An 11,732-nucleotide genomic window follows, 5' to 3' on the forward strand; every position below is an offset into this window, starting at 1 on the left:
ATTTTATGGTTTCCGTTCTTATGTCTAGGTCTTTAATCCACTTCGAGTTGATTTTTGTGACAGGAGTGAGGCAATGATCTAGTTTCATTTTTTTGCATGTAGCTTCCCAGTTTTCCCAGCACCATTTGCTGAACAAACTTTCATTGTTCCATTGTATCTTCTTTGCTCCTTTGTCAAAAATTAGCTGTCCATAAACTTGTGGGTTTATATCTGTCACCCCAAATCTTGGACTCTGCCCTTGCCTTCATTCCCAACCCCCTACCAAATTCAACCTCGACCCTCTCCCAGCTCAGTTCCCATCCTGGCTCCAACCCTTACTCCCAGCCTCCCTCGGACTCTTGACCTGGGCCCTAACTGCCCATTTCTGTGCTTCCCCTAGGGAGCAGATGGGGCACAGGGACGACGGGGACCCCCAGGCCTCTTTGGGCAGAAAGGAGATGATGGAGTGAGAGGCTTTGTGGGGACGATTGGTCCTCCTGGCCTGCAAGTGAGTGTCTGAATTTGGGGGTGTGGTCTCTAGATTCTCCTACCCTGTGCTACAATCGTGTTTCTTTGTTCCACAGGGGCTACCAGGCCCTGCTGGAGAGAAGGGGGAGGTTGGAGACGTAGGGTCCATGGTATGGTCAATGGGGGGAAGGTGGGGGGGTATTAAGGGTGGGGATAGCTACTGGATTCATTTGGGGGTATCACAGGGCACATTGTCATTTTTTTTAAAAGATTTATTTATTTGTACATACGGAACTGGGGTACAGGCCAGAGGCTCGGGGGCAGTGAGAGGCTTCACCAGAGACAGAGTGGGGAGCAGAACAGGCAGATCGATGAAGTACACTGCTGAGGGGAGCAGCGGGCAGGTCAGGAGAGGTCTGCCACGCCATGTGGTCACCTCCGGGGCAGGCGGGGATCTAACTCATGTGGAAATGGCTTTAGCTTCTCAGTGCAGTGCTTTAACCCGCTGCACCACTAGGCAGGAGCGCACATTGTCATTTTAAGAAACAACAGTAGCCAGCAGCCTCAAGGGTGGTGGTCATGGTTCTGAAGCCTTTTGGGGAGGCATGGGGTCACTGGGTGCTATTCTGCTGTCCCTCAGGGTCCCCATGGAGCGCCAGGCCCTCGGGGTCCCCAGGGCCCCAGTGGATCAGAGGTGAGGACTCAGGGTGGGTGGCAGGATGCCTTGAGGTGAGAGGTCCATTTCCCAAGGAGGGGCTGTTGTCACTGCCCAGTCTCACCCCTGCCCCTTGCTGTGTCTCAGGGCCCCCCAGGCCTGCCTGGAGGAGTTGGTCAGCCAGGCGCTGTAGGAGAGAAGGTGAGAGATAGAGGCGGGGGTGTGTGCCCGTAAAACCGGTCCTGATGGAGGGTAGCTGTTCTGGGGAGCCCCTCCCTTTACAGTTGGGACCTCCCTACCCTCATGTTGCCTCCTTCAGGGTGAGCCAGGGCACTCTGGAGACCCAGGACCCCCAGGACCCCCAGGCATCCCTGTGAGTAACAGCACCCTGTGCCCCTGCACCTATCTCAGGGAACCCCTGAATGCTGGGTATCTGAGGCCATATTGAGTTCTGAGCAGCCTTAGGTCACCCACAAACCCAAGACCCATGGGCGCTCTGGTTTTCTCTATGCCAGCACCCCGGAAGCTGTTGGAGAGGACTGTGTGCTGCATGGGGTGCAGGTGGAGGGTGGGGAGAGGCTGGCATCTGAGTCAGGAGCCTGGTTTGGGGACCATCTGTCCACCGGGGGCCTCTTCTAACTCACTCCAGGGTGGCCCGTGGGCTGGACCAGCCTTGGTGGTGATCCGTGAGCAACTTGGGCCATTGTGATCCTGACTCCTATGAGTCCTAGATCCTTCTGACCTCTGACCCCTCTAGACTGCTTTGACTCCTGACCCCTGGAAAGTCCCAGGAACCCCGATGCCTGAATACAAGTATGTGGACCCTTGACCTGACAGAGCCCAGGCTCCTCTGATTTCTGTTTCTGCAAAGGGGCCCAGAGGAGAACTTGGTGAAAAGGGGGACATGGGTCCATCTGGGGCAGCTGGATCCCCAGGAAAGAAAGGCCCTCCTGGAGAGGATGGAGCAAAAGGGAACATGGTGAGTCATGGAGGAGGTAGAGGCAGAGATGAGGGAGGGAGCACTGGGGTGCACTTGAACCTGCTCCCTGAGTTTTAGCTAGTCACCCCTCTGCAAAAGTGTGATCCCAAGAGCAACCCAGAACATGAATGGATGCATGAACAAGTGGTCGAATGCTGTCATGAATACACATAAAAATACAGAGGTTCTATGTTATTGTCTGCATGAAAGTCGCTTCTAGGTGGAGTGGAACACCTACCTCCCCCCTCCCCTCCATGGATTTGGGGTGTCAGTCTATATCTCAATTGAGATTTGGCTTCAAGGCAGAGGGTGGGGCTGGGGGGCCAGGAAGGTGTCTCCAAGTGTCTCCAGCCTCCACCTGAGTTTCATCACCCCACCGCTCGCTTGCCCTTTTCTGAGTGCTGCTTCTGCCTGGGCGACCTGAGTAGGAGACAGAGAGGCGAGGCGGCAGCTCTCAGCTCGGCACCAGCACAGGGATTGTGTGTTCTGGCTGCCAGCAGACCCCTAGCAAACAGAACTGTGCTTGGGCCTAGTTCACGGTTAGGTCAATGAAAGTGTGCTCAGCACTGCCCTGCTGCAGTGATCACTCTGTTCCAGGGCCCCGTAGGGCTCCCCGGAGACCTAGGACCCCCTGGAGACCCTGGAGTTGCGGTGGGTGTCTCCTTCCTTCTGCCCAACATCTTCCCTAATTATGTTCCATACCCTCACCCTGCCCCCACCCCGCACCCCACCCCCTATCCCGACCGGGCTAAGCTCAGTGGAGCAAATAACCTTCCTTTCCTACAAGCCTCACCCTCAAGTTCTCATGTGCCCCATCACTCCTTTCAATTCTGTCCCCCCTTCTGCAGGGGATAGATGGTCCTCCAGGAGAGAGAGGAGACCCTGGTGACGTTGGGGGACCCGTGAGTTCGGGAATGTACTGCTGGAATGGGGCATTAGTGGGTTGAATTGGAACCAGAGAAGTGGGCTAAGGAGGATCCCAGAACCCCTGTAGAGTCTCCTGCTTTTGCCTTTCTGGGGCTTCACCATGAATGTGAACTCCACTGCGGGAGGAGGTGGGAGATGGCTGCTGCTGGGGTGAGGCTGGGAGACAGCTGTCTTTGGACCAAAAGCACCCTGCAACTTGTCACATCAACCAGCAGCAGCAGAACTGTCCTGCTGACTGTAATCTCCACAGGGCCCACCTGGAGCTTCTGGGGAACCTGGGTCCCCCGGACCCCCTGGCAAGAGGGTAAGTGATGTCAGTGCACCTGGCTGCCCTGGCTACACTTTGTCCCACTCCCCCTCACAGCCCCTGTCACCTTCATGGCCCCCACTCACTCCCCAAAGCTCCCCTCACAGTGCTCTCTCCTCAGGGTTCCCCTGGTCGCATGGGTCGAGAAGGCAGAGAAGGGGAGAAAGGTGCCAAGGTGAGTGCCCCTCACTCAACAACTTTAGGGCTAGTCATACCACAGGTACCCCACTTCCCTGCCCTTTCCTGATGGCTCTTGACTGAGGGTTCAGGAGGCAGGTGCCCTCCCCACTCTCTTTTTCTCCTTTGCCCCGTCCATTTCAGGGGCATCCAGGTCCTGATGGGCCCACAGGGAGGAGAGGCCCAGTGGGGCCTCGAGGACCTCCAGGGGGTGACGGGCCTGAGGGGCTTCGTGGGATCCCTGGCCCTGTGGTGAGTGGCAGAGGAACAGGGGGGGCTGGGGTGGGATCAGGCTCTCTCTGCGTGCTCCCACCTCATTCTTGCTCTCACAGCTGGGGGAAGCCGGCCCTGGTCAGGTTTCTGGCAGGGTGCAGCCTTCCCATTTCTGTTTGTCCTAGGGTGAGCCAGGCCTCTTGGGACCTCCTGGCCAGATAGGCCCTCCTGGCCCCTTGGTAAGAGACTTCTCTGTCCCTGGGTCCTGACTCTGGGGTCCTACTCTGGAGTGCCAATGGCCATCTAGTGACCAAGGGTGCTGATGATGCAGGCTGCCCCCATCACTGACCATCTATGTTCCCTTCTACTCTGGCTGCTCATCCTGGTGGTCTGCTCTGATGCCCGCCCACACTGGCCACCATCTTGGCAGTCTGCACTGAACACCCACACTGGTCTTGACCAGTGCCCACTCACGCCAGCCATCTTCCAGCCCCATCGTATTCCACTCTACTCCTCTCCCAAAACCATCCCACGGCCACATCCTTGGTTGTTCCCACTTGAAATCTGGGCAATTTCCCAACTGACCATCCTCAAGTCATCCATCTGGACCTTGGGTGTCATGTTTGAGACTCATCCACTGAACCTCATTCTCTGTCCAGGGGCCATCTGGCCTCCCAGGGCTGAAGGGAGATGCTGGCCTCAAGGGGGAAAAGGTGAGGACAGCACCTGTCATTTTTCTCCTCCCTCATTCACTTCCCTCTCTGCCACCTCCTGTGCCACCCAGAGGGCTGGGAGGTTGGGGTAGCTTTTGCTCCCAAACTCTCCTTAATGCTCTAGGAGAGTCATCACTAGTACCGGCACTTCTTCCCTACCTGTGCTGCTTTTCTCCTCCAGGGCCACATTGGATTAATTGGCCTCATTGGCCCCCCCGGGGAGGCTGGTGAGAAAGGGGATCAGGGGCTGCCAGGTGTGCAGGGCCCTCCTGGCCCCCCGGGAGAACCGGTAAGTGTGTGTCCTACCCCAAGCAGGAAGAATGTGCTCCTGGAGAGGGATCTGGTTTGGAGACTGTGGCTGTGGGGTGTGAGGGAGTCTGAGTCTGGAATGAGAGGGGTTATATCTGGGGGAAATGGAGACATTCTGGGGACTTGAAGATCGGGGGCTGTGTCTGGCCCGTGGGGATGAACTCTAGCAGGGATGACACTGATGTCCTTTCTCCAGGGTTCCCGTGGTCCTGTTGGCTCTCTTGGTCACCCTGGGCCCCCAGGCGTGGCGGTGAGTATGAGGGTTAGTGGCATGGGGTCATCATGGTGGGCCAGCCAGCACTCGCGTTCTTTGTTTCTGTCCAACAGGGCCCCGTGGGACAGAAAGGATCAAAGGGGTCCCCCGTAAGTACAGTTTCCCTGGAGTCTCACATCTCAGGCCACCAGAGTCCTAAATGCCTTTGCATGCATTCATTCATTCAACCACACATTCAGCAAATACTTATTCGATAATTGCTGTTGTATTTCATCAAATCTAAGATGCCATCAACTGTACGGTGTACTATTATTTTATAAACTCTATAAAAAAAAACACAGTTCTGCTAAGTTCACTGCACCTTTCCAGAGATGTTAAGATGGTGATTTTAGGGATGTTAAAATATGGAGAGAAAATGTACCTTTTATGCTTGGTGCTAAAATTTGCATCTCAGGTGTGTGTGTGTGTGTGTGTGTGTTTGTGTGTGGTGGTGGGGAGGGGAATCTCCATAGACAGAGTTCACTCCCAAGTGACTTCCCTCTGTAGGGATCCCTCGGTCCCCGTGGAGACACTGGGCCCCCAGGGCCCCCTGGCCCTCCGGTAAGTTTCACAGAGATGTTGGGGTATCCCCACTGCCTCCCCCTCCCTCCCAGCTGGGTAGAGCACATAGCGGACATTCAGTAAATGTAGGTGGGAGGGAAGGAGATTCTGGGTGGGGACCTCCAGGGGCCTCTGTCTCTCAACCTGCCTCTCACTCTGTCTCTCCCTTTCTTCAACTCTCCCACCCTTTCTATTTCAAATACTTGTTCCATTATTTTATCCCGCACTCCCTTCATTCTTTATTTGACCCTGTGGCTTTCTTATACTGTCTTACGCCTGGACTGCCTCTCCCCATTTCTGTCTCCTTCCTTTGTGGGTCTCTCTGGCTCTCTGTTGCTGTTCTGTATCACCGCTTTCTCTCCTGCCCTCTGCTCCCCTCTTTTTCATGCGCACCCTCACACCAGGGTCCTCCTGCGCAAGTCCTGGGGCTGCGCCGGCGCCGCTCAGTCCCGGCTCCGGAGGGCGGCCTGGAGGAAGTGGTGGCGTCGCTCTCCTCGCTGAGCGTGGAGCTGGAGCAGCTACGGCGCCCTCCCGGCACGGCGGAGAGCCCAGGCCTCGTGTGTAGCGAGTTGCACCGCAACCACCCGCACCTGCCGGATGGTGAGGCCCCACCGTCCCTAGCCCCAGCGGCCAGAGGTCCCCTGGGTCCTGCTTCCTCTCACCACCCTGCTTGACTCTGCGGCAGGGGAATACTGGATTGACCCCAACCAGGGATGCGCGCGGGACGCATTCAGAGTTTTGTGCAACTTCACTGCAGGAGGAGAGACCTGTCTCTACCCAGACAAGAAGTTTGAGACCGTGAGTGCTTTTGGGGTGGCCATCGAGGGTGGGGTGAGGGAGTTAGTGGGGGGAGGACTGTGTTTCCTGACTCCTCTTACCATGCACGCACGTTTGCAGTTATGTGCGCGTGCACCAGACTTTGTCTCGGCTTTAGCTGCCCTTCAGCATTTATTGAGCACCTACTGTATTCCAAGTCCAGCAAAGCAGTGGGGCTACTGCAGAGAATCAGAAAGAAAAAAAAATCTCTTTGCCTTTATGGAGCTCATCTTCCAGGGGGAAGTCAGAATCTACTACAGACATCAGTGGTGCATATTGTGCCGCACCTGTAAGCCCTTAGCTGCACTGAGCTCAGTTACTCAAGGTGCTGTACCACTGGTACCACCATCATCCCCCAAAGAAGGAAATAGCGGCACGGAGAGGCTGTGAGTCTGGCTGGAGTCCCAGTCCTTCACTACCCCACCACACCCTGACCTGCTTTCTCATAGCCCCTTGCATGCTGCCCTTCAGGCTGGGGCTGGAAGGTCACCAGTAAATCCTGGGGCTCTCCATGAGGAAGAGCTAAGCCTAAAAGTCTCCTCTCTAAGTGCCAGGCTTAGCAGTGGGAGGCCTGGCTGAGCCGTGGTCTCAACCCCAGAATGCCTGGGTTGAAATTGGGTCTGTCACCTCAGTTTTTTCTTCTGTAAAATGGGCTCAATAAAATAACCATGAAGATACTAGTTTACATGCCAGTAAGTACTGACTAACACTGTACTGCATCATGCTGTTATCTCTCTGGCAGGTAAAGAGTGTGCAGTGACATTCTTCCTGTTGGGTATTATTATTTTTGACCAGTCAGAGCTCTGGTTTAATGGGAGCTCAGACCTATCAATGGTCAGGAATTTAGATATGCCCAGAACTGCCCCTCCCCATTGCTTAAAGTTCTTGGGCCCAATCTCCAATGTGAGCATGGGGAGGTGCCCCCACACAAACCAGCAGTTCTCCAACACCAGCAGGTATTCAAGAATTCAAGTCAGTTCTGACTCTACCTGAGAGAGCATCAGATTGCGCAGGCTGAGGAATCAGTCTCCCAAGACCACCCTCTATTTGTACAGCAATCGCAAGGCCAGACGGTTACCTGACCTACTGCCTATTGGTCAAAGGTTCCCACACCTCCCTCCTCAGAGTCAATGAATTTGCTAGAAGGGCTCACAGAATTCAGGAAACATGCTTACTCACTAATTACTAGTTATAAAGGACATAACAGCCAGATGGAAGAGAAAGGTGGGGTTGGGGGCAGGGTGGAGCTTCCTGTGTTCTCCAGGAGCACCAACTCCTAGAAGTTCTCCAAATCCCGTCCTCTTGGTTTTCACAGAGGCTTCACTATATTGGTACCATTAGTTCAACTGTTGAGCATTGGCAAGTGAACTCAACCTCCAGCCCCTCCGCCCTTCCCGGAGATACAGGGGTGGGATTGGCAGTTCCAACCAGTTAATGGCAAGGTTGGTCCTCCAGGCCTTCACCTGTAGGTGTTTCCCCCAAAGTCACCTCATTAATGCAATATGAGAAACCTCTGTCAAGCTCAACAGCTTAGGACATTCCCACACTTGGAAACAATAAGTCAGGACTGTAAATGAAGACAAATATGTATGAGAAATGTCTTTTGGTTACCTGAATAAGTGAATATTTCTTATAAAGTGCAATATCGTGTCCATGTGTGAGGGCAAAAGTGTAGGCTTGATCCATAACAGCTGCTGGCACTGGAGGGCCTGACCTCTGACAGCTCATCGGCGTATGTTGCTTATTTAGGAGATGAGCCCAGGAGGCACCAAGAGAGGAGAGTGGCCAGGGCAGGCAGCCAGTAAGGGGTGTGTTGTTAAAATGATCACCATTTGGCTTAGTTCCACTGAGGACATCTGGGAGACTATGTGGGTCAGACACCTGGAAGTCATTCCACTTGGGCAGAGGGCACTTTTATTTTATGTAAATAAAAGCATTTATTTACCAATTCTTGCTCATCATCAGTTCAGGGCTGCCTCAGTGGCCCTGGGCCTGCCTTGAGTTTGTCCTGTGCACTGCTAAGTCCACTCCCATGACTGGAAACAGCCTGAGAGTTCTGGGTATTTGCAATCACCAGAAAACTATCTCTGGATGTTTACAGTTCAGCATGGGGAGATAAATGCAGCAAAACCATGGTAGAACCCAGGGCAACTGCTACACTAACCTTTCCCCACCCCCCAGGTAAAACTGGCCTCATGGTCTAGGGAGAAGCCAGGAAATTGGTATAGCACATTCCGTCGAGGGAAGAAGGTGAGTAGGGGTTGAGGTGGCAGTGGATGCAAACTGGTGGGAAACAGCATGGGGAGTTGGAGAAGGGGCCCTCAGGGGTTAAATGAACAAGACAGACTTGCTCTGCCTTCATGGTAACCACAGACAGGGGACTGCATGGGTCCGGGGGCGGGGCAGCATCAGTCATGTGATGGAGAAAGCACACAGTGGAAATTCAGAAGCAGTGCTGAAAGGAATGGCAGAAGTCTAGCTCAGCTGAATCTGGAGCAAGTTGAGTGGGCAAGTTAGGGAGGACAAGGAAAAGTGTTCTAGGCAGAGGGAATAGCATATGCAAAGGCCCAGAATCAAGAAAGGTCTGGAGAATGTAAATAAAAGGCTCCTCTCTCTGTTCCAGAGAGTATGAGGGAGGGCACAGAAGGAGAAGAGGCTGAGGTAGGTGAAGGTTGAGCCCAGCTGCCCAGAAAGACCTGGGGCAGTAGGGAGCCACAGAATGTGTTTACGTGGTGATTGGTGAGGTGGAGGGGAGTGAGGTGGTGGGGATGAGGTGCAGGTTCCTTTGTGGAGGACTGGTGTCTGCTGAGATTCTGAAAAGTATAAATGAGAAGAGCAAATTTGAGGGGTGGAGACACTGAACTCAGACTGGGATTCATCTGCATAACACACATGTATGTACGTAGTCCTGAGCAAGTAGCAGTAGTAAAACCCAACCCTTGGCTTCTCGGAGCTGATCTACTGGGAGAGGCAGACAGCAACCAGGGAAACAAATAAGAACATAGCATATAATATGAGGGACAATCTTGATTTAGGCCCCTTCACCTCCCCCCAACAGACCTTGGGACAAAGACTCACTTACAAGTAATTTATCTGGAAGGTGATTCCAGAAAGCATCAGTTTGGGAGTGTGTAAATAGTACAGGGAAGAAGAGAAAGCCTAAAAGGCTGTATCGCCAAGCCAGTAGCTTCAAAGCAGTTAATGTTAATCATATGTTGATATTCTAAATTTCATTTTATTTAAGTCAATATATCAAAAGCGTTGAGACATTTTCTTATACCAGTTCTCCAGAGTCATACCCATTTTACAGCCACGGCACTTTGGGTGCTAAATTTCATTAGCAATATGTGAGCTAAATATTGATTTCATTAACCTGCAGTTGGAAAAACACAGTCACATAGTCAAGTTGTTCCATAGTTCAGTTCTTTGGTTATTGGGTTGAGACGCAATTATTAGTCACAAATTTAAACATTTTTAAATAATTAAATAACATTTAAAATCAATTGCAATCCTTAAGTAAAGAAAAGAAAATTTACCAGTTTCATGGATCACATATGCCCGGAGACCCTGGTGGGGTTTCTCAGGCGGAGCAGGAACAGACGGAGCATCCTTTGCCTCCTGCTGTGCCCTGTCCAGTTCTCCTACGTGGATGCTGATGGGTCCCCCGTGAGCGTGGTCCAGCTCACCTTCCTGAAGCTGCTGAGTGCCGCGGCCCACCAGCGCTTCACCTACTTCTGTCAGAACTCAGCCGCCTGGCTGGATGAAGCTGCTGGCGACCATGGCCGTGCCCTCCGCTTCCTGGCGGCCAACGGGGAGGAGCTGTCCGTTAACCAGACAGCAGCGGTCACCATCCATGTCCCTTACGATGGCTGCCGGGTAAGGGGAGGGCAGGAATCCAGGGTCTGGCCAGAGGGGGGCGTGGGGGAACCTGCCACCCTCCCACTAACTCACCATTCGTGTCTTCCGGGCCAGCACCGCAAGGGACAGAAGAAGACGCTCCTGGAGTTCAGCTCTTCACGAGCGGGGTTTTTGCCCCTGTGGGATGTGGCAGCTGCTGACTTTGGCCAGACAAACCAGAAGTTCGGGTTTGAACTGGGCCCTGTCTGCTTTAGCAGCTGAGCACCTTGGGGTGGGGAGGGACAAGAAGGGTGCCCAAACAGGGCACATTTGGTGCTGAGGCTTTGGAGCCATTGTATTTATAGTTTCCTGTGACCGTGAAGCCAGGAGGTCTGGTCAACATGGACAAACGATGTTCCTTCTCCATTCCTGGGGGTGGGGTCTGGCACCTCTTGCCCCCACATCACTGCATACAGGTGGCATAACAGTCTGACTCTTTCTCCCCTCCATGCCCTCCCACCTCCATCCTCACCCCCAGAGCTCCACGCAAGGAAATTCAAACTCAGAGTCAACAAATGCTCCCCATGTGTGTCTCCCCACCCCGCGGTCAGTGCGGTCAGAACCCTGGTGCTACTCTCCCCCATTGTGAAGCACTGGATGCCTCCTGACCCAGGCTGGGACCTCTTCGCTTATTCCTGTTTTCACGTGGAGTAACAGTGAAGGGACTGAAGTTAGACTACAGAGGGAAGTGGGACTTCCCTTGACTGAGAGAAGTCCCCACAATGACTTCTGAATACTGCCCCTCATAGCTCTCCAGACTCACCTTGCCATGGCAAGTGATTTAGGGACTTAGATGGCAAATCTTAGGGATTTAGGATTTAGGGATTAAGGGGGATGAATCTGGATCCTAATGGTGCTGCCCTATTTATATCTGGGTCTGTATTCAAAGAGAAAATCCCCTCTGTTGTATATTTTATCTGCTCTCTCTTTAGGGAAGGCTGGGATATGATGAGAGAGATTCTAGCATGATCCTCACCCTATCTGTGGGCCATTAGGGAATGATGGGCATCTCGAGTCAGAATAAACCAGTGAACTGTGTCCTGTCTGTGTCTTTCCTCTGGTGCTCACTATATCCCTCTTAGGGTCTGGCTCTTGTCTCATCTGAGATACCTGCTGCTGTTTGTCTTAATTGTGGCTTTGAAGGGAGTTGGGGGAAGTCACTTATAATAAAACCCACTAGAAGTGGTGGCCCTGCTTATAAAATTAGGCCCCTGGAAGAAAATTGAAAGTAGACTTGTTAGAGAGTAGATCTTAAATGTTTTCACTACATACAAAGACATGGTAATTGTGATGTGATTGTTGCTGTTAGCTAATGCAATGGCAGTTAATCATTTTATAGTATATAGATGTATCAGATCAACACAAGTACAGCTTCAACTTATACAGTTTCATACATCAGTTATATCTCAGTCAAACTGGAAAAAATGGTGTACCCATTAAAGACATTAAAAAAATCCCAAACCCAAAAACACTCTCCG

The 11,732-nt window shown here is 52.8% G+C and overlaps 1 protein-coding gene across 4 annotated transcripts in view; it reads left to right on the forward strand.

Annotated features, from left to right (window-relative positions):
* COL5A3 (collagen, type V, alpha 3) overlaps positions 1–11,292 on the forward strand; it is a 38,041-nt gene extending 26,749 nt beyond the window's left edge. For all 4 annotated transcript variants that reach the window (XM_012729555.1, XM_012729556.1, XM_012729557.1 and 1 more), the window contains 22 exons: positions 380–487; positions 564–617; positions 1,088–1,141; positions 1,250–1,303; positions 1,422–1,475; positions 1,974–2,081; positions 2,679–2,732; positions 2,930–2,983; positions 3,259–3,312; positions 3,437–3,490; positions 3,637–3,744; positions 3,891–3,944; positions 4,365–4,418; positions 4,600–4,707; positions 4,924–4,977; positions 5,055–5,090; positions 5,488–5,541; positions 5,946–6,141; positions 6,227–6,339; positions 8,539–8,607; positions 9,994–10,233; positions 10,330–11,292. In XM_012729555.1, the coding sequence (XP_012585009.1) occupies positions 380–487; positions 564–617; positions 1,088–1,141; positions 1,250–1,303; positions 1,422–1,475; positions 1,974–2,081; positions 2,679–2,732; positions 2,930–2,983; positions 3,259–3,312; positions 3,437–3,490; positions 3,637–3,744; positions 3,891–3,944; positions 4,365–4,418; positions 4,600–4,707; positions 4,924–4,977; positions 5,055–5,090; positions 5,488–5,541; positions 5,946–6,141; positions 6,227–6,339; positions 8,539–8,607; positions 9,994–10,233; positions 10,330–10,476 (1,881 nt within the window). In that variant the 3' untranslated portion in view covers positions 10,477–11,292. The remainder of the gene's footprint in view (positions 1–379; positions 488–563; positions 618–1,087; positions 1,142–1,249; positions 1,304–1,421; positions 1,476–1,973; positions 2,082–2,678; positions 2,733–2,929; positions 2,984–3,258; positions 3,313–3,436; positions 3,491–3,636; positions 3,745–3,890; positions 3,945–4,364; positions 4,419–4,599; positions 4,708–4,923; positions 4,978–5,054; positions 5,091–5,487; positions 5,542–5,945; positions 6,142–6,226; positions 6,340–8,538; positions 8,608–9,993; positions 10,234–10,329) is intronic.
* The last annotated feature ends 440 nt before the right edge of the window (positions 11,293–11,732 follow it).

Source organism: Condylura cristata, unplaced genomic scaffold, assembly GCF_000260355.1.
Source record: "Condylura cristata isolate star-nosed mole 26May11 unplaced genomic scaffold, ConCri1.0 scaffold00025, whole genome shotgun sequence".
In the NCBI taxonomy this organism is placed as follows: Eukaryota; Metazoa; Chordata; class Mammalia; order Eulipotyphla; family Talpidae; genus Condylura; species Condylura cristata.